Source organism: Natrix helvetica, assembly GCF_964273705.1.
Source record: "Natrix helvetica genome assembly, chromosome: 3".
NCBI classification, from domain to species: domain Eukaryota; kingdom Metazoa; phylum Chordata; class Lepidosauria; order Squamata; family Natricidae; genus Natrix; species Natrix helvetica.
The window spans coordinates 174,068,979-174,089,697 of NC_138549.1; the positions used below are offsets into that span (position 1 = coordinate 174,068,979).

General features: G+C 47.2%; 1 protein-coding gene across 1 annotated transcript in view; it reads right to left on the minus strand.

Annotated features, from left to right (window-relative positions):
* Positions 1 to 20,719, minus strand: part of LOC309390403 (tyrosine-protein phosphatase non-receptor type substrate 1-like) — a 155,066-nt gene that overhangs the window by 19,081 nt on the left and 115,266 nt on the right. Inside the window, exons 5-9 of the mRNA XM_081949722.1 lie at positions 7,192 to 7,533; positions 6,256 to 6,582; positions 4,369 to 4,716; positions 2,191 to 2,292; positions 1,279 to 1,300 (exon numbers count right to left, since the gene is read on the minus strand). Of these exons, the coding sequence (XP_081805848.1) occupies positions 1,279 to 1,300; positions 2,191 to 2,292; positions 4,369 to 4,716; positions 6,256 to 6,582; positions 7,192 to 7,533 (1,141 nt within the window). The remainder of the gene's footprint in view (positions 1 to 1,278; positions 1,301 to 2,190; positions 2,293 to 4,368; positions 4,717 to 6,255; positions 6,583 to 7,191; positions 7,534 to 20,719) is intronic.

Genomic DNA, 20,719 nt, shown 5'->3' on the forward strand with positions numbered 1-20,719 from the left:
TCTCCTTCTCCTTTCTTTCTTTCTCTTCTCTTCCTCTTTCCCCCATTTTTTCCTCTCCTTCCCATTTTCTCCTCCTTGTTCCCTCTCCTTCCTCCTCCTTTCTCTTTTTCTTTCCTCTTCCTCTTTCCTTACTCCTCCTCTTTTCTTCCTCCTTTTCCTCTTTCTTCTCTTTTTTCTCCTGTGCCTTCTTCTCCTCTCCTTTTCCATGTCCTTCCCCTCCTTCTCCTTCCTCCCTTCTTCCTCCCTCTCCTTCTCCCTTGCTCTTTCTCCTTCTTCCCTCTCTTTCTCCTTCTCCTTCCTCCCTTGTCTCCTCTTCTTCCTCTTTCTCCTTCCCTTTCTTTCCTCTTCTCTCTTCCTCCTTCTCTTCTTCTCCTCCTTCTTGCTCCCTCTTCTCCTTCTCTTCTTCCTCTTTCTTCTTCCCCTTCTCCCTTCTTCTTTCTCCTCCCTCCCTCTCCTTCTCCTCATCCTTCTACTTCCCTCCCTCTCCTTCCTCCCACCTTCTCCTCTCCTCTTTCTCCTCCTCTATTTCTCCTTCTCCTCCTTCCCTCTTCTCTCTTTCTCCTTCTCCTATTTTTCTCCTTCTCCTTCCTTCCTCCCTCTTCTCCTTCTCCTCTCCTTTGCCACGTCCTTCCATTTCCCCCCTCCTCCTTTTGCACCATGTGGTGTGAATGTCCCATTGCCCCCCAAAATGCCTTGCTAACTTGACTTTGAATCAGCATGCTGTGTGAAAGCTACCGGGGTCCTCTCTGCCCAGTGGTGAAATTCTTTTTTTTTTTACTACCGGTTCTGTGGACATGGCTTGGTGGGCGTGGCAGGGAAAGGATATTTGCAAAATCCCCATTCCCTCCCCACTCTGGGGCCAGCCAGAGGTTGTATTTGCCGGTTCACCAAACTATTCAAAATTTCTGCTACCGGTTCTCCAGAACCTGTCAGAACCTGCTGAATTTCACCCCTGTCTCTGCCCCACCTTGCTTTCAATAAATCCAGAGTGATGTCCAGAATGCAAAGGAAACATATCTATGGTTTTCATGGAACAAAATTAGGCACTGTAAACAAGCCAGTTTGAAATATTTAAATATTTAATCTTTAAACATTTAAATATCCAAATATTAGCCAATAGTACCATCCAGGGAACTAGCTGTGGTTCTTGGGGGGACTCAGACCGAGGGAAACTATACTTCAATGCACCTGAAATACACCAGGTTGTAACAGCTACTATTTAATTCCCCTCCCCCAATCCACCCACTTGTTTTGATGAAAAGACAAAAATATATTTACCTTACAGATGTGGAATCTTTACCTACAAGAAAGCAGGAGAAAAAACACATTAGCTGGAAGATCAATTTTGAAGGTTTCCAAAAATGCCCTGCAAAACTTAAGTTTCTTACAATGACGGAGCAGCGGGAGAGCAAAAAAGCATTTTTCTGAGCCTCGCAGAAGGCATTTCTCGACACTACAGCGAGTCCTCGACTTACAACCACAACGGAGCCCCGCATTTCTGTTGCTAAGCAGAGACATTTGCTAAGCGAGCTTTGCCCCATTTTACAGGGGGTTGGACTACATGACCTACAAGGTCCCTTCCAAACTCTATTAATCTGAGTGTGGATTCAGTTGACCATTTCCGCTTTCAAGAAGAGACTGGACTGCCCTCTGTCAGAAATGGTGTAGTAGGGTCTCCTGCTTGAGTGGGGGGGTTGGACTAGATGACCTACAAGGTCCCTTCCAACTCTGTTAATCTGTTAATCTGTTAACCAGTAGCAGCTGCGTTACTCAGACTTACTCTGGGATCCACCAGGAAGCACCTTGTTGGGATACTTGCACTGTTGATCCCAAATCACTGGCTTTTCTGAGCTAACATTTTGGTTGCTAAGCAAGAGGGTTGTTAAGTGAGTTTCACCACATTTTACAAGTTGGCCATGCCCACCCAGTCACATGGCTGGCAAGCCACTCCCACTCAGTCACATGGCTGGCAAGCCACTCCCACCCGATCACATAGCTGGAAAGCCACTCCCACAAAGCAGGCCACACCTACAGAAGAGGTTCTAAAATTTTTTGAAACCCACCACTGCCCCGTCCCCACAATGGATGAAGGTGCCTTCAGTGCATCAGTCTCAAGAGTGATGACCACAGCATGGCCAACTTTCTGAACAGGCCCTCCAACCACAAAGAGCAGTTAACGCGGATGTTTACCTTTGCTGTGTCTTGCTTGGATGAGGTAGATAACCGCAATCACCAACACAACCACAAGGACACACACCACCACGCCAATGATCACCATGGGTGTATTACCATCTGCAAAAAGATTGCATGGGTTAGGGTGGGGTCCTTGAATGGCCCTTTGAGTCAGTCAGCATCTATGTACGAAATGCATTCGTCGAAATATTTATCGATTGCCCCAGTCTATCCAGACTTTGGGCAACTCACGAAACAAAACAAGGTAAAAGGTGAAGGTTCCCCTCGCACATATGTGCTAGTCTTTCCCAACTCTGGGGGGCGCTGCTCATCTCCGTTTCAAAGCCAAAGAGCCTGCGCTGTCCAAAGACGTCTCCGTGGTCATGTGGCCGGTGTGACTCAACGCCGAAGGCGCACGGAACGCTGCTACCTTCCCACCAAAGTGGTCCCTATTTTTCTACTTGCATTTTTTACGTGCTTTCGAACTGCTCGGTTGGCAGAAGCTGGGACAAGTAACAGGAGCTCACTCCGTTATGCAGCACTAGGGATTCGAACCGCCGAACTGCTGACCTTTCTGATCGACAAGCTCGGCGTCTTAGCCACCGAGCCACTGTGTCCCTACACGGCATAACCTCCTTTGCCTGTTTCTACATTTTAAATCCGTTTTCTAAAAAAAATATTTTTAATATTTCATTTGTACGCTCCTTCTGTGAGGGGGGAGATGGATGGTATTTTTAAAAAAAGAATCGATACATAAAAACAAATGCTGCTGTTAAAAAAAGCAAGTTTCTAGTCCTCGTTATGAAAAATATAACTACAAGGGTAACTTAGCAGCCTGGAGTAGCGATGGGTAGTTATTTTGAAATTCTAAATGCAGCACAACTTTTGGAGGCTTCCTTGAAGCCCCGATTCTTCTTGGTCACGACTGTCACTTGATCTCGTCTTGCTTACAGGCAGTCCTCGACTTACGACCATAATCGAGCCCTACAATTTTGGTCCTAAATCACGATCATCTTTTAATGCTCCAAATTTCCCTTCAACTCTCCCACATCCCAGGGCAAAGTGCATGCACATACATGCCAGTGGTGGGTTCCTGCCGGATCGCACCGGATCGCGCGCTCCCTTTCGGCGCTAAACCCGGAAGTACGGTCTTGCCCCACCCCTGGCGATGGGACGACGCTTGCCTGCGCTCCACCAGCTCGGCTGGGAACGGAGACGTTTCTCTGCTCAGCAATGTCTTCAGTGGAGTGGTGGCAGCCTGGCAGGCTGAGCCTGCGTCCCTTTCAGGCGCTCCGCTCCGCTGAGGAAACGTCTCCGTTCCCAGCCGAGCTGGTGGAGCGCAGGCAAGCGTCGTCCCGTCGCCAAGACCGTACTTCCGGGTTTAGCGCCGAAAGGGAGCGCGCGATCCGGTGCGATCCGGCAGGAACCCACCACTGATACATGCCCAGCAGACGTAGGCTGTGCCCACTCCAACAAAATAAAGGAACAGGGAAATAAGTCCACGAACCAAGGAACAAACAATGAGTCCACAAGGTCAGGAACAAGGTACTGAATCCACAAAGTAAGGAAGAAGCAAGCAGTCCTGCAAACTCCAATGGTCTCTACCGGCACACCAAACTCTACAAATTCAGTGTTTTTCCCCCAAAAAATGGCCCTCCCCACAGTGTCTCCTTAAACCTCAGTCCCCAGGTGTGTGTTGTGAAGAGGGGCGGGGCACTCTCCTCCCGAGTAGCTGAGTCAGTCTGTGCTGTTCTCGCCTCCTCTCCACTCTCCGTGCTCTTGGATCAGGCAGCTGATAACTGGCATATAGCTCTGGCAACCCAGGCTGGCCACGCCCGCGTACCGGTTCTCCAGTCTCTGTTGCCGTTGCCGGCATCTTGTTTATTAGCTATTCATGGTTTTCGCGCATGCGCACAATCATTTTCAGCAAACTGCGCATGCGCAAGCAACACACGTGGCCAGGGGGGAGGGAGGGTTTGCGTGGGAAACTGGTTTGCGTAGGAACCCACACCTGACCTGGTCCCTGGGCTGAATCTTGGAACAACAATCCCTTCGCTCAAATATTCCAGAAGAATCTGGAGAGCTATGCTGTCCTCAAATGAAGAACGACCAAAACACACAGGACGGAATGAAACAGGAAACAAGGTGGACGTGGAACAAAATCTCTGAAGAAGCAACCTCAAAGCCCATACTTACTTCCTGGCCCACCAGACGCATCTTTCTCCCCTTCAGTTTGCATGCCGATCAAGAGCGTGATGGTTGTGTTGACCAGCGGCTGGGAGTCGTGCTGGACCTGGCAGAGGAACACGGAGGAGTTCCTCTCTTCGCTGACCATCGTCTCTAGGCTGCTTTTGAGGGAAAAAGTCCCGTCTGGATTCGAGATCATCGGGCCAACCGTTCCTTTTCTGCTTGGGGCATCCTTGGCAAACAGCTCCAGTGTTGCACCATCTGGGTAAAAGCTTTCTGCGTTGCAAGTGACCGTTACTGAGGAGTTCAGCTGGACGGGAGAATGTGGGTTGGTCTCAAGACGCACCTTGGGAGGAACTGAGCAAAGAAAGCCAAAGAGGTCGGTCAAAAGAGCTTCGGTCTCCTGGTTACTAGACTGGCAAAGATGTTTAAGGACATGTCCGCTATATGTTGGAAATGTAATCGGACACTGGGTTCGTATTATCATATGTGGTGCAATGGTTTTGAAGGCGGAAGAGGGCTTTGCGCCCCAACAGCCCAACGGCAGATAAAGCAGTAGAACCATCTTCTAGATCAGTGATGGCTAACCTTTTTTGGCTCGGGGGCCGAAAGCGCGTGCATGAGATACTGCAAACATGCATGCCCACACCCATAATTCAATCTCCCCACGGCTGCCCTGAAACATGCGTGTATGACCCCCTGCTGCCCTGCCCTCGCATGCATGCGCGCACAACCCCCCTGCCTTCCTGAACCCTGGGGAGGGTGAAAACGGCCTCTCCTGCCCCCTGGAGGCCCTCCGGAAGCCAGAAACGGTCTGTTTCTGAACTTCCGGTTTGCTCGTAGGGTCCTTTTTCATCCTCCGGAGCCTTCAGGGAAGCCTCCTGAAGGTCCCTGAAGGCTCCGGAGGACTAAAATCGTCCCTACGAGCAAACCGGAAGTCTGTTCCCGAACTTCCGGTTTGTTTGTAGGGCTGGGTTTTTAGCGGTCCGGAGGGTTCAGGGAACGTCCTGAAGCCTCTGGAGGGCCTCCGGAGAGGTGGGGGAAGCTGTTTTCACCCTCCCCAGGCTCCTACAATGACTCTTGAGCCTGGGGAGGGCAAAAAAAGCATGCAAAAAATGGGGGGAGTGCCTGTCATGCGTGCATGCGCGCTGGAGGGTCATGCATTGCATTAACGGTGTGGCACGCCCACGCACGACCCCCCCATGCACTCCTCCCGCTTTTGGCACGCGAGCCAAAAAATGTTCGCCACCGCTGCTCTACATGCTTGATCAACCTGACCAGTTCTGAAACTGGCGATCAGAGGAAAAAGACTGGCCCACCCAATATGGTTCGGGCAGGTCCATGGGTCCCTAATGGGAGGAGCCTATGCCACCCACCTGACCGAACCAGTGAGACTAGAGCTAGTGGATCACTGGGAAGTAATTTGATTCATAATAGCCCCTCAAAATGACAGAGGCAGTCATACTGGGACTCTCCTGGCTAAAGAAGTGGGGACCGACCATCTGGTGGCAAGGGGGTACCCACGCACCTAGGATAGAAAAGGGGCCCCCAACTCCTTCCACGCCAGCAAGCAGAAACACCGAGCTCCGCAATGACCATTATTGGTGAGAGAGAAGGTTTACTTCTGCACAAAATATTTGAGGTTAAGACTCCCTAGCAAGAAGCCGGGACCAATGTTTGTGGGACCATTCCCCATAGTGAAGATCATCAACCCAGTCACAGTACAATTGAAACTGCCCCAACTGCTAGGGAAGCTACACCCAGTATTCCATAGTAGCCTCAGAGTGGTCGGATCGAGTTTGGTCTTCCTGGTGCCATTCCCGCTGTCATGGAGGGTCCTCTACTACCTCTAGACTCCATCGCCTCATCCCTCTCTTCCACCCAAGGTTCACCTACCTCTTAGGACATCCCCAAGTGCGAAGGTCTGCTGGAGAGGACTTTGTCCATCCAACGACGTGTGTTGGACCCGGCAGATCAGCTGAGACTTCACGTCTCCTTGCTCCAGCGGGATTTCCACCGTGCTCTCCGCTCGGTACGAGATGCTCTGCTTTTCATCCGAATTCAGGATGTTGGCTGGGGCAGCCTGTATTTTTTTCCCATCCTTCAACCAGCTGACTGTGATCTCTCGGGGGGAGAATCCCCCTGTGGAGCAGCTGAAGGAGGCCCGAGACCCTGCCGTGATTCTTCCTGTGGGGCCGATAATCACAGGCTGGGATGGCATGGCTGAGGGAGAAAGTAGAGAGAGAGAGAGACATCAGTTGACGTTCCTCAGAGATGATACAGGAGACCCAGAGATGGTTTTTGGTTGGAGAGACACAACTTTGAACATGGGATTTACTCTCATGTGTCCAGGGGTGGGATTCAAACATTTTAGCAACCAGTTCTCTGCCCAGTTGCTAGGTGGGCATGACAGGTGAGTATGGCCTACTTGGCCTCCTGCAACACAGGGGGGGGGGCATTTTCACCCTCCCCACGGTCTGGAGGCTTCTTTCGAACGTCCGAGAGGGTGAAAACGGCCTCCCCCGGACTCCGGAGGGAGGAAACGGGCTTGTTTCCGGACTTCTGGGAGGCCTGTTTTTCGCCATCCAGAGCCTATGGGCCCTGCACTTACCTGGCATCCAAAATGGGGTGCATGGAGACTCCTGGGAGGGGAGGCCTGGGTGGGGCCAGCCAGTCCTTGCAACTATTGGTTTGGCGAACCAGATGTTAAAATGAGCATCCGGTTTGCCTGAACCAGTCCGAACCAGCTGAATCCCACCCCTGCACGTGTCTCATGGTTGACTGGGAACATCTCCCTCCATCCCCAGAAATCAAAGGCAGAGGGCCACTTACCGATTACGGAGACCAGAGTGCCTTTCCCGGAAGCCAGCTCTCTCTCTTGGAGTCCTGCCCTGAACTTCACACAATAGTAGGTCCCGGCATCGTCAGGACGGACGTCTTGGATCTTGATGCTGAAGTCCATGTTGGATCCTGGGATGACCCTCACCCCCCGATTGAGAGCTTCTTGTTTATCACTGTAAATGGGACCCTTGCTTCTGTCCTGTCCTTTGTACCACCGCACGCCTCCAGGTACTGGCATCCCAGTCAATGTGCACTTTAGAGTGATGGTCTCTCCTGCTTTCACCGATATGCTTTCCGGAAGTTGGATTACCGCTACGCCCTGTCCTGTAACAACTGAAACAAAAAAGAGACACTTTTGTAACTGGGTTTCCTCTAGAAAGTGGTCACCCCTCTTCTAGAGACAGAGAACCACGGATGGTGTTGGAGAACAAAATCACTTGCCTTTTGTCAAGCGTGCCTCCTTCAAAATACAAGACAGGAAACCCCCAACTCCATTGATTTACAGAAAAGGTACTTTTCTCTAAAGTTTACTTAGAGTTTACTAAAGTTTACTTTACTTTACTGTATATGAAATGAAAATAGTGAAAGTAAAACAAGATCCGAGGCTAAAAGGCACGAACGTGACATATATGACATGGTCAACTAGCCATGGCCAGATCACCACTGCCAAGTCACCATGACCAACTTGCCATGATCAACTCACCACGGTCAACTAGCAACAGCCAACTCACCATGACCAATTTGTCATAGTCAACTAGCCACGGCTAACTCACCATGGCCAACTCACCACCGCCAACTCACCATGGTCAACTAGCAATAGTCAACTCATCATGACCAACTTGCCATGGTCAACTAGCCATGGCTAACTCACCATGGCCAACTCACCATGGTCAACTAGCAACAGCCAACTCACCATGGTCAACTTGGCATGGTCAAGTAGCCATGGCTAACTCACCACCACCAACTCACCATGGTCAACTAGCAACAGCCAACTCACCATGACCAACTTGCCATGGTCAACTAGCCATGGTCAACTAGCCATGGCCAACTCACCCCAGCCAACTCATTGTGGGACAACTCACCATGGCCAAATCACCATGGCCAACTTGCCATGGCCAACTCACCATGGTCAACTAGCAACACCATGGGACAACTCGGTGTGGGATAAGAGTTACACTCAAAGAAATGGTGGAATAGAATCATTAATGAATGGATGCAAAAAGAGAGGACAGAATGCAATGAGAACGACAAAATTTAAAATGTTTTTAAATTTTATTTTCAACTATTAAATTAAACTGTCCAATTGTCCTGCAGTGAGTTCTACACCGGCTGTGGCAAGTTGTCCCATTCCATTTGCAGTTCACACAATCACAATTTGCAATTTTTCTCCCCCTGTTTCCTGCGTTTACGTCTCGTTTTGAGCAAAAAACACCCACTGGGGGAATCGGATTCGCTTAACGGCTGTGACATTTGTTTAACAACTGCAGAGTTTGCTTAAACAACCACTGTAAAAATAAAAATCATTGCAGCTTTGAATCCGGTCACAGAATGCCTTGACTTACGACTGCCACAATGTACAACTCTTCATTCCGAGCTCAATTACCGTCAAAAAGACGAGGACTGCCTCTAACGGCAAGGGAAAAATTGGTTTTAAATCTGCCCCCAAGTTCCTGTTACGGGAACGATCAAACCATTTCCAGACTTTTGTTCCCTGTTGATAGGTATAGTGAGGGAGTGCCATCAAACTGTCTGCCTCGAGCCCCTTGCCAAAGTAGGAAAAACTGGATCATAAAATTGATTTTATGGCACTTTAAAGAAAAATGAAAACACCGTATATATATTTTTTTACAGATGGCTGTAATTGCAACGGACCAGAGAAGACGCCGACTGTTCAATTCAAGGCGAGATTTTTCTTTCCTTGAAATAATATAATACAATTTAAAGATGTTTCATTGCAACATTAATTTCTTGTTAGTGCCTACATCTCTGGCAAAGTGCTAGTTCTTAAAAGCTGCCCCCGATGTGTCTGAATGTTTGCTCCCTTCGGCGCCTTGGGAATAGGATTGGGCTAGTTTTAAAAATGCAGCATAAAATCCACATGTGCCACCGTTCCTTGCAATGAAACGCTTTCCGAGGCAAAAAGTTGTGTGCCTTTTATGTTACATTTGATACACGCATTGTGTCTTCCAGTTATTGGCTTAGTGCCAGTAACTGTGAGAAGGATCTTGGAGTCCTAATGGACAATCACTTAAATATGAGCGAGCCGTTTCTGGCAGTAGCCAAAAAAGCCAATTGTTCTAACCGAGGCTTCCCAAGAGCATGAAGCAAACTCCTGGTCCCAACAAAAAACCCTTTTATTAATTTGCTGTCAATTCTGCTCGTTCACATCCAGCAAAGTCTTTCAAGGGAGGATTTACAGTCACAGACCTTCTCTGGCTTGGAGAGCTGCCAGGCCGATATCTGCACAACTTGGCAAGGAGTTTCAGAGAGTCACGAACCAATGAAGCAAACTAATGGTCTCCTGCAAACTCCACTCCCCTTTCGCTCCTCTTTATTTCCTCTGGGAGGGGCCATTCACCGTCCACCTGTGGCCTTACTCCCAAGTCGACCCCTGTTCTTTAGCTGTTCCCTTCTCCTGGCAACTCTGCGCATGTGCACACTGGGAACAGGCTCCAGCTGTTCGTCTGCCTCACTGATGTCTGACTCCGAAGGCAGCTGATAACTGTCAGACGGCCCTGGCCCCCTCTCTGCCTCCGACACAGAGCCTTCCCCAGACTCCACGACTGGCCCATGTTCCTCCCCAAACTCCTGACTGTCTGAATCTGCTGTCAGCTCGGAGGGCCACAATACCAATGCAATCCTAGGCTACACCAATACAAGGATAGAATCAAGATCACGTGAAGTGTTAATACAACTTAGAATGCCTTAGTACCATGATGGCAAAGCTATGGCATGCGTGCCACAGGTGGCACATGGAGCCATTTGTCAGGGTACGTGAGGTGTTACCCTGTCAGGTGACGGCCTTCTTTTGAGGCCCTTTTTCGCCCTCCGGAGGCTTTGGAGTCTTCAGGGAAGCCACCTGAAGCCTCTGGAGCGTGAAAAACTGGTACTACGAGCAAACCGGAAGTTCAGGAACGTATTTCCGGTTTGCTCATAGGGCCGGTTTTAGCCCTCCAGAGCATTCAGGAGCCTTCAGGAGGCTTCCCCGAAGGCTCCAGAGGGCAAAAAACAAGCCTATGAGCAAACTGGAAGTAACTTCCAGTTTGCTCGTAGAGTTGTTTTTTGCCCTCCGGAGCCTTTAGGGAAATCTCCTGAAGGCACCTGAAGGCTCCGGAGGACGGAAAACGGCCCTATGAACAAACTGGAAGTTCGTTCCTGAACTTCCGGTTTGCCCATAGGGCCGGTTTTTCATGCTCTGGAGGCTTCAGGGAAGCTCCTGAAGCCTATGGAGGGCCTCTGAGGGGGTGGGGGAGGCTGTTTTTGCCCTCCCCAGGCTCCTATAAAGCCTCTGGAACCTGGGAGGGCGAAAAAAGCATGCCAAAATGGGAGGGGGGGGGAGGAGCACTGGTCATGCGCGCATGCGCACTGGGTTCGTGCTCATAGCATTATGAGTGTGGCACACCCGCGCATGACCCCCCCCCTGTGCTCCCACCCACTTTTGGCACGCGAGCCACAAAAGGTTCGCCATCACTGCCTTAGTAAGACCACACTTGGAATGCTGCATCCAATTCTGGTCACCACAATATAAGTACAGAATAGAATAGAAAAAAATAGAATAGAAATAAGGAATGGAATAGAAATAAGAGAATAGAATAGAAATAAGGAATAGAATAGAAATAAGGAATATCATAAAATAGAATAGAAAAGGAATAGAATAGAAATAAGGAATAGAATAGAAATATGAGAATAGAGTAGAAATAAGGAATAGCGTAAAATAGAATAGAAAAGAAAAGAAAAGGAATAGAGTAGAAATAAGGAATAGAATAGAATAAGGAATAAGAAGAAGACTAGAAGACCTCCAAGGCCCCTTTCAACTCTATTCTATGTCTACGGAGATTCTCCGTCATCCAGGTCATGGTTGTCCCAAAGGTGCTTTTTTCAAGAGGCAACTGGACTTTCTTGATTTTTTCTTTGAAGATGTTTCACTTCTCATCCAAGAAGCTTTTTCAGCTCTGACTGGAGGGTGGGGAAAGGAAGGATTTATACTCCTTGCAGACTGCTGGTCATTTGCATCCTTTTAGAGAGCCGTTGAGGCCACCTGGAGGTTTATCGGTGTCCTCAGGGTCACCTGAGTGGTGCAAATGGGTGTGGATCTTGGATGAGAAGAAAAACGTCTTCAAAGAAAAACCGGAAAGACCAGTTGCTTCTTGAAAAAAGCACTTTTAGATCTATTATTCTATGTTCCCCCTTCCCTTATCTCCCAGGTTTTTCAAACACATTGTCACACAAATGGAAAAGATGCTCAGATGCCCCGTGGCTACCAGATACAAAATTGTTCTGGGCATCATATTGAATACAAAGAACAAACTCAACCTCTACGCTCTCTTAAAAGTGAACTGCAAGGTAAGTGTACAATTTTGCTGTCTAATGCTTCGAGCCTTCTGTTTCCCCACTGTGTAATAGGCATTCATATTCCATAATTAGGCTTTCTAACAAATGCACTTTTAGGTAACAACAAAAAAAAAGAAGAAGAGCTGTGTGCTTTCTGGGATAATGTATCCCGTGCTGCTGAATTCAACAGCTGGGCGTAGAATTGAGAAAAAGTGTCAAATCCCAGGAGCTCAGAAATTTCCCAGACTCTTCTAGGATCAAAGTGGACACCAAAGAGAGTTGATGATGCAACTTCCGTCATTCAAGAAATGTAGGAGTGGGATTCGGGATTCAGACGGATCGGCAAACCGGATGCTAATTTTACATCTAGTTCACTGAACCGGTAGTTGCAAGGACTGGCTGGCCCCGCCCACCCCTCTCCCAGGAGCCTCCACACGGCCCATTTAAAAAAAAAACGTTTTATTGCAATTTTCCTTTTCCCCATCATCCATACTTTATGGACAGAGTGTTGACTGGGTCCCATGTTATACATCTCATTTATAATCATATATATTACATATGTATATTCTAATTTCCCCACTGCCATTAATATTCATCTCTTTTATATAATCTTTTCTTTTTTCCCATTAATTCATTGAAGCTTATGTATCATTGCTAATACGGGGCATCTGATCTTTACAAATTAATCATTTTTGACCATTGTTTTGCTATGCCAACTTCAATTATTATTTTCTTTACATATTTATTTTCTCATTTAATTTGTATACATAGTTAACATCACTATATGCCCTATGTTTCATCTTTTTTTAACAGTTTTTCCACGTGTTTACTTTATTTCTTCTCCACAAAAAAATATCTCATGAATTCCCCTTTCCCAATATTTTTAAATTCCCAAATTACATTCAAAATTAGTAATATTATCAAATTATCTGCTTTCACATTGCCATATACTGATCTAACTCTTTATATAACTATACTAGTATTTACCCTATTATTATACCTCTCTTCTACTAACGCAACCGGTTCGGACAAATCGGATGCTTGTTCGCCGAACTGGTATTTGCAAGGACTGGCTGGCCCCACCCACCCTGCTCCGCTCTTTCCAGAAGCCTCCACGCGGCCCGTTTTGGATGCCAGGTAAGTGCAGGGCCCGCACGGAGGCTCTGGGAGAGCGAAAAACAGGCCTCCTGGAAGATCCGGACGTCCAGAAATGGGCCTGTTTCCAGCCTCAGGAGGGCCTCTGGAGCCCAGGAAAGGCTGTTTTCATCCTCCCAGAAGTTCGGGAAAAGCCTCCAGAGCCTGGGGAGGCTGAAAAACTGGCCTGCCGGAAGTCAAGAAACAGGCTCGTTTCTGGACTCTAACTCAGGGGAGGCCATTTTTGCCCTCCCTGTGGGCAAACACTGCCACTCTAGTTGGAAAGCAAAGCTTTGTTTTTCACTTCTCTCTCGCTGCCAAAGAGACATCCAAAGGACACCTGCATAAACAACCCATCTTATCTCTTTGCAAGCTAAAACCTTTGAAGTGCAAGGTCAAAACGATCAAAGAAAAGAGAGAGAAAAATATTTCCAGAAATCAGCCTCCAACCTCCAAGTGGCAGTGTAACTTCTTTTCTCTCTGATGTTACTGCTCTCTTTATATTCCTTTTATATCCTCTTTATATTCCAAGATTAAAAGAAACAAGGCTCTTAAATGGAACAAAATAAAAAGAAAAAAACCCCATCCAAGCCAGTATTGTGAAAAAAAAAAGATTTAATTTATAGGTTAAAAAAAAAGTAGTAGAAGAAAAGCCAATACTTTAAAAAGTAGGAAGTGTTTGCAAAACTTCCATCCATAGAAGACAATAAAAAAAAAGGATAACACACTGTTCAAAATAGCTTAAATTTGCCACTTCTTTTTTTCTTTTCTTTTCTTTTCTTTTCTTTACAAGTTTGATTTGGTTTTAATCTTTTTTGGGCAGTTTCTTTTGTAAAAATAAAATTTCTTCACCAGATGGACACACTTTCTCTTTTTGCTTTCCTCCGGTTGTGGAGCTGTCCCGACTTCAGAAGCTTGGGGCTGCTCTTCTATTGCCGGCTAGAAGAGATTCTCTTGGATCAATCAGGGACTTTGCGATGTCCCTGAGATCAGCAAGACGTACTCTTCCCTGTCACCATCTCTTCGGCACGGTCTAGGTCCAGATGGACCACCCAGCGGTAAAAGTATCGGCTGCGATCTCAGAGCTCCGAGATCGCACGTCCGTATCGTCGTCACGTCAACTTCTTTCTCCGTAACTCAAGGACTATTGATTCTGCCATGGTACCAAAGAGGTCTTCCTAGACTGGGTTTCTGTAGAAGTCACTCTAGCCAGCAGTCTCTATGCTCTGGCAGATTTCTTTAAGCCAGGGTGAGCAAACCACATACCGTAACTCTTTTCCCCCATTGTAGGCAAATTCTCTTCTTCACTCATCACAAAGCACGGTGATCCTTCCTCAACATCTTTTATTGACCCGATAATCCCTTGAGGAGTGGAGTCTGGACCACTGAATGGAGCTAGCAGTGTGTTTAATGGCCAGATGCCTTTCCTGTTGCCAGTGCGGAGTTTTATTCAGCAGATATATTCTCAGTGTGTCCAGAGAAAGAAATACTTATCTCTACCTAGAATCGAACTCACAGCCTCCTGATCGTGAGGCATGAGCCTCCGCACCACTAGGCCTCCGCACCACTCCTCCTTCACATCACTCCTTCCTGCAGTTGGAAAAAAAAACCCAACGCTTGAATCTGCCAACCGAACGCATTCACACAGAGCTCTGGACCTTCGCTAAACCACCACATTACAGTTTATTGTGTCGTGCAAACATCCCTACTGCTTTGGGTCACACTCCACCGGCAAAAAACGCAAACGGAGCATTTGAGGCCCATTAAAAGCATAATGGGTTTAACAGTCCTTCAGCGACGACCCGGTGCGCACAAGTGGAAAAAACAACACAAAACCCACAAAAATAGTTTCACAGCTGTCTCTCTAATATTATCAGAGGCCAATTCCACTGAGAAGATTCAAAGAAGCTGGGTTTTCTTTTTCTTTTCTTTTCTTTGGCAACTTTTCTGCCAAGAAAATTGGAAATTAAGCCTCTTGGGCAGTCAGCCCCAGATTAAAATGAAATGGAAATATCTGGAGCCACCACGACATTTTCACACTTGTTCCCAAATCCACCGTAGGAAGTTTAGCACCCACCACTCTCCTAGAAGAATGAAATGTTCTAGGAAATATTAAAAAGGCAGAATATTGTAGCTCCCTGGATGAGAAATGGGGAAACATGCTGTTGCAAAGCATTCCCCCATCTTTGCTAAAAGCTCCAGAAAGGCTGGGCCGGTTTATCTACAACACAAATGACTTTCGGGACATAATACCTTGTTTTCCCCAAAATAAGACCTCCCCGGATAATAAGCCCAATTGGCCTTTTGAGTGCATGCGCTAAAATAAGTCCTCCCCTGAAAATAAGCCCTCCCCCAAATATTTAAACCCATGTGCAGCCGTCCCCGCCATTTCCTGGGAAGGAACATGCCCCACGCACCCCACATGCATCGGCCATCCACGTGGAACGGCCTCGCGGAAGCCACTCCTGCAAACCCTACTACCACGCCCCTTCTCTTAGTGGCGGCCGCAAAAAGAGCAGCAGGCCCAGAGACGCCAGGGCTGGAAGAGTCTGCCCGAAACAGAGACAGAACCTCCGGCCCTCTCTGGATCAGCTGATCCACGAGCTGAGGTTAAGGAGCCCCCTGCACCTCAAAAATAATAAGACATCCCTGAAAATAAGGCCATGCACTTATTTAGGGGGTGGTGGTGGTGTCAAAAGAAAACAAGACCCTGTCTTATTTTCAGGGAAACACGGTAGGATTAGCCTTCTAGCCATCTCACCACATGGAACCTGGGAAGATTACATCACCCAGCGGGATTCAACCGAGCCTGGGACTCAAGACAACCTACGAAGTTGCCCCTGCATGGCCCCATGGGAATCTGAAAACCAATTAGAATACATGCCCTTGCCACAGGAACAGGAAGCTCAAGTTCAAAGCACAAGAGAGGGTATATATAGTATGTATGTATGTATGTATGTATGTATGTATGTATGTATGTATGTATATCTATCTACTCCATGTGGTCATCTATCTAGGACTTTGAACCATGTGATCCTGTCCACCATTAAACCATCTTTCCAAATAGCCTCCATGTTTCCAGTGTCTTTTCCCCCCACTTGGAACTGAACCCAGATGGATATTTCTTCCGATCAATTGTTGGGTCAGTTGTGAGAGCATCTAATGGGCGTGCTCACAAAATGGCTGCCGGCATCGGCGTGGCCAGGCGTGATGCGCCCTGTTTAGTGGGTGGGCACCATTCCAAACAAAAACAGTCTTATTTTTTCTTTTCTGAAAAAGGCTGCCAAATTCATTCCGGGCTCAGAAATGGCAAATACACAAATAAGAATTTTCCAACACTCTTCGTGATGGCTTATTATTTCTTCATTTTAATAATTAAGAATGTCGAGACGGGTAGTCCTAAATGTATGGTTACAATTGAGGCCAACGCGTCTGCTGCTAAGCAAGACAGTTGTTCAGGGGTTTTTGGCCCACCCACCCACCCTTTATTTTTTTAAGACGGATGGATTTCAACTCCCAGAATTCCTCAGCCTTTGTTCTTTAAGATGGATGGACTTCAACTCCCAGAATTCCCCTGCCAGTCAGGCTTTAAAATGGATTTAAACTCCCAGAATTCCTTATCCTTTATTTTTTAAGATGGGTGGATTTCAACTCCCAGAATTCCTCAGCCATTATTTTTTTAAGATGGATGGACTTCAACTCCCAGAATTCCTCAGCCTTTGTTTTTTTTTAAGATGGGTGGACTTCAATTCCCAGAATTCCCCAGCCTTTGTTCTTTAAGATGGGTGGACTTCAACTCCCAGAATTCCCCAGCCAGTCAGGCTTTAAAATGGATTTAAACTCCCAGAATTCCTTAGCCTTTATTTTTTAAGATGGGTGGACATCAACTCCCAGAATTCCTCAGCCTTTGTTTTTTTAAGATGGGTGGACTTCAATTCCCAGAATTCCTCAGCCTTAATTTTTTTAAGATGGGGGGACTTCAACTCCCACAATTCCTCAGCCTTTGTTCTTTAACATGGGTGGACTTCAACTCCCAGAATTCCCCAGCCAGTCAGGCTTTAAAATGGATTTAAACTCCCAGAATTCCTTAGCCTTTATTTTTTAAGATGGACGGACTTCAACTCCCAGAATTCCTCAGCCTTTGTTCTTTAACATGGGTGGACTTCAACTCCCAGAATTTCTCAGCCTTTGTTCTTTAACATGGGTGGACTTCAACTCCCAGAATTTCTCAGCCTTTGTTCTTTAACATGGGTGGACTTCAACTCCCAGAATTCCCCAGCCAGTCAGGCTTTAAAATGGATTTAAACTCCCAGAATTCCTTAGCCTTTATTTTTTAAGATGGATGGACTTCAACACCCAGAAATCCTCAGCCTTTGTTCTTTAACATGGGTGGACTTCGACTCCCAGAATTCCTCAGCCTTTGTTCTTTAACATGGGTGGACTTCAACTCCCAGAATTTCCCAGCCTTTGTTCTTTAACATGGGTGGACTTCAACTCCCAGAATTCCTCAGCCTTTGTTCTTTAACATGGGTGGACTTCAACTCCCAGAATTCCTCAGCCTTTGTTCTTTAACATGGGTGGACTTCAATTCCCAGAATTCCCCAGCCTTTGTTCTTTAACATGGGTGGACTTCAGTTCCCAGAATTCCCCAGCCAGTCATGCTTTAAAATGGATGGATTTAAACTCCCAGAATTCCCCATTCACCTGGGGGAATTCTGGGAGTTGAACTGCACCTCTTTTAAAGCCCACAGGCTGAGGGACTCTGGGAACTGAAGTCCACTCCCTTCAGATTTCAAGATTGAACCCCCCACCCCAATTTAAATCATAAGGGAAAGCAACCTGTGTCCTTTTCCCCGAGAAGAGGAACAAGCAGAGCGAGAGCCCATTAATTCCCATTAAGAGACGAGCAAGCCATCTTGCCCTTTCGCTGGGCGAAAGCAGAGAAGTCCCCGACGTGCTTAATTTTAGATCTCCTCTCCCACCAGGCGCCACTAAACGGCACCTGGCTGAAAGCCGGGCTCTTGGCTGCCGACCTTCAGGGAGGGGAAGGCAAGTCAAAGCCATTATTTTTAGAGCAAGAGAGCGGCGCCCATTATCTCCGACTATCAGGAACTGACTGTGTGGAAATGGCTATTCATTAAGACGCCGTCGCTTCGGGCTTGCCAAGGTCCATAAATTGCCTTCGGGAAACTTTGCACGCGGCTCTGTCATAGTGCGAGGACAGCGGAAGCTTACAGCGGGTCTGAAACGCGGCCTTCGCCGACAAGAGATAGTCCTCGGCTTGCGACGGTTTGAAGTTATAACGCTGCTGAAAAAAGTGACTTACAGAAGAAGTGAAGAGAGTAATGACAAGAGTCGGAAGGGACCTTGTAGGTCATCTAGTCCAACCCCCTGCTCAAACAGGAGACCATGTACCATTTCTGACTGTGTCTCAGACGTACGACTGTCACAGCACCCAAAATTCAGACACTTGGCTTCACATTTACGACGGGTGGCAGTGTCCCAAGATCATGTGATGTCATTTCACGAAGTTCTGACAAGCAAAGTCAATGGGAAGCCGGATTCACTTAACGACCATGTCACTAACTGAACAACTGCAGTGATTTGCTTGATAACTGTGCCAAGAATAGTCGTACAATGAGGCAAGACTAACTTAACTGTCTCACTTAGCAGCAGGAATTTTGGCCTCACTTATGGTCATAAGTCAAGGACTACTTGTACAGGCAGTCCTCGACTTACAACAGTCTGTTTAGTGACCGTTCCAAATTTACCACAGTGCTGAGTTATGACCATTTTCACACTTACGACCATTTCAGCATCCCCATGGTCAGGCGATCAAAATTCAGATGCTCGGCATCTGACTCACCTTTAGGACGGTTGCAGTGTCCCCAGGGGTCACGCGATCCCCTTTTGCGACCTTCTGACCAGCAAAGTCAATGGGGGAAGCCAGATTCACTTAACAACCGTGTGACTAATGTAACAACTGCAGTGATTCCCTTAACAACTGCGGCATTGAAAAGTCGTAAAATGGGACAAAACTCACTTCTCAGATTTCTCACTTAGCCACATAAATTCTGGGCTCAACTGTGGTCGTAACCCGAGGACTACTGGTAATTATTTAAAAAGGGAGGGCAATAGAATAGAATAGAATAGAAAAGAAAAGAAAATATGGAACGGAATAGAACAGAATAGAATAACAGAGTTGGAAGGGACCTTGGAGGTCTTCTAGTCCAACCCCCTGTTTAGGTAGGAAACCCTACACCAGTAATTTTAAACCTCTTTCAAGTTGCTTGTTTTTGTCACCCTGGCTGGATTCACACAAGAGACCCTAAAATAGTTTGAAAAATCACATTTTAACGCCAAGGAAGCAGACTTTCGGGGCCCTGAATCAGCCCAAACCTTCGCTGTAGTTTTAACGTTGTAATTATCTATTTGTCAGAAAGGGGAAACGATTAAATGCACGATCGGTGGGCATTGCTATTAATTATGTTAACAAGCTAATTTAATCATATCTGCGGGTATTAATATTCATCCCGTTAACGCGTCCTTTAATTCAATATTGGTATTAATGTCAACTCGACGTAGTTTTAATACATATAAGTGCGGGGGGTAAAAGACCCCTTGAACCTTATTCTACTCCCTGCGTAAGTTGTCGTGTCCAGCTTTTCATGGCTAAGTGTTCTGGCCGAGGCTTCCCAAGAGCATGAAGCAAACTCCTGGTCCCGACAAACACCCCTTTTATTAATTGACTGCAAATTCTGCTAATTCAAATCCAGCAAAGTCTTTCGAGGGAGGATTTACAGTCACAGACCTTCTCTGGCTTGGAGAGCTGCAAAACTTGGCAAGGAGTCTCGGAGAGTCATGAACCAATGAAGCGAACTAATGGTCTCCTGCAAACTCCACTCCCCTGTCGCTCCTCTTTTATTCCCTCTCGGAGGGGCCGTTTATCGTCCACCTGTGGCCTTACTCCCAAATCGACCCCTGTTCTTTAGCTGTTCCCTTTGTCTGGCGACTGTGCATGCGCACACTGGGAACAGGCTCCAGCTGTTCATCTGCCTCACTGATGTCTGACTCTGAAGGCAGCTGATAACTGGCATACGGCCCTGGCCCACTCTCTGCCTCCGACACAGAGCCCTCCTCAGAGCCTTCCCCAGACTCCAGGACTGGCCCATGTTCCTCCCCAACCTCCTCACTGTCCAAATCTGCCTGACTAATTACAGGTAGTCCTCGACTTACGGCTGCAACGGAGCCCAACGTTTAGGTTGGTAAGTGAGACGCTTGTGAAGGGAGTTTGGCCCCATTTTACAAACTTTCTGGCCACAGTTGTTAAGCGAACCATTGCGGTTGTTACCTGAATCTGGTTTAACCCATTCAATTCGCTTGACAGAAGGTCGCAAAAGGGGATCACGCGACTCCGACCGTCGCAAATACGAGTCAGTTGCCAGGCGCCTGGATTTCGATCACGTGAGAGCGGGGAACCAAGTGTGAAAAACGGTCGTAGGTCGCTTTTTTCAGTCATGCTGTAACTTTGAACAGTCACTAAACGAACGGTTTGCACCGTTCAGAGACTAATCTTGATCGACTTTGATGAGTTGGAGCTGTCTGTCACTTGGATGGGGGCCTGTCAGAAAGTCCCCAATCAGCTGGAAAATTAAAGAATACCCTCACCCCCATCTTCCCCGGTTTTTAGCATCTTATTTAATCTTCTTAATTTTAATTCCTTTGTATTACTTTTGGTTAATCTTTTTATCATTGTGTAAGCTGCCCAGCCTTGCTGCAAGGGTGAGAGGAGGGTAACCTATATGTCCTTGACTTACAACTGTTCCATTCAAAG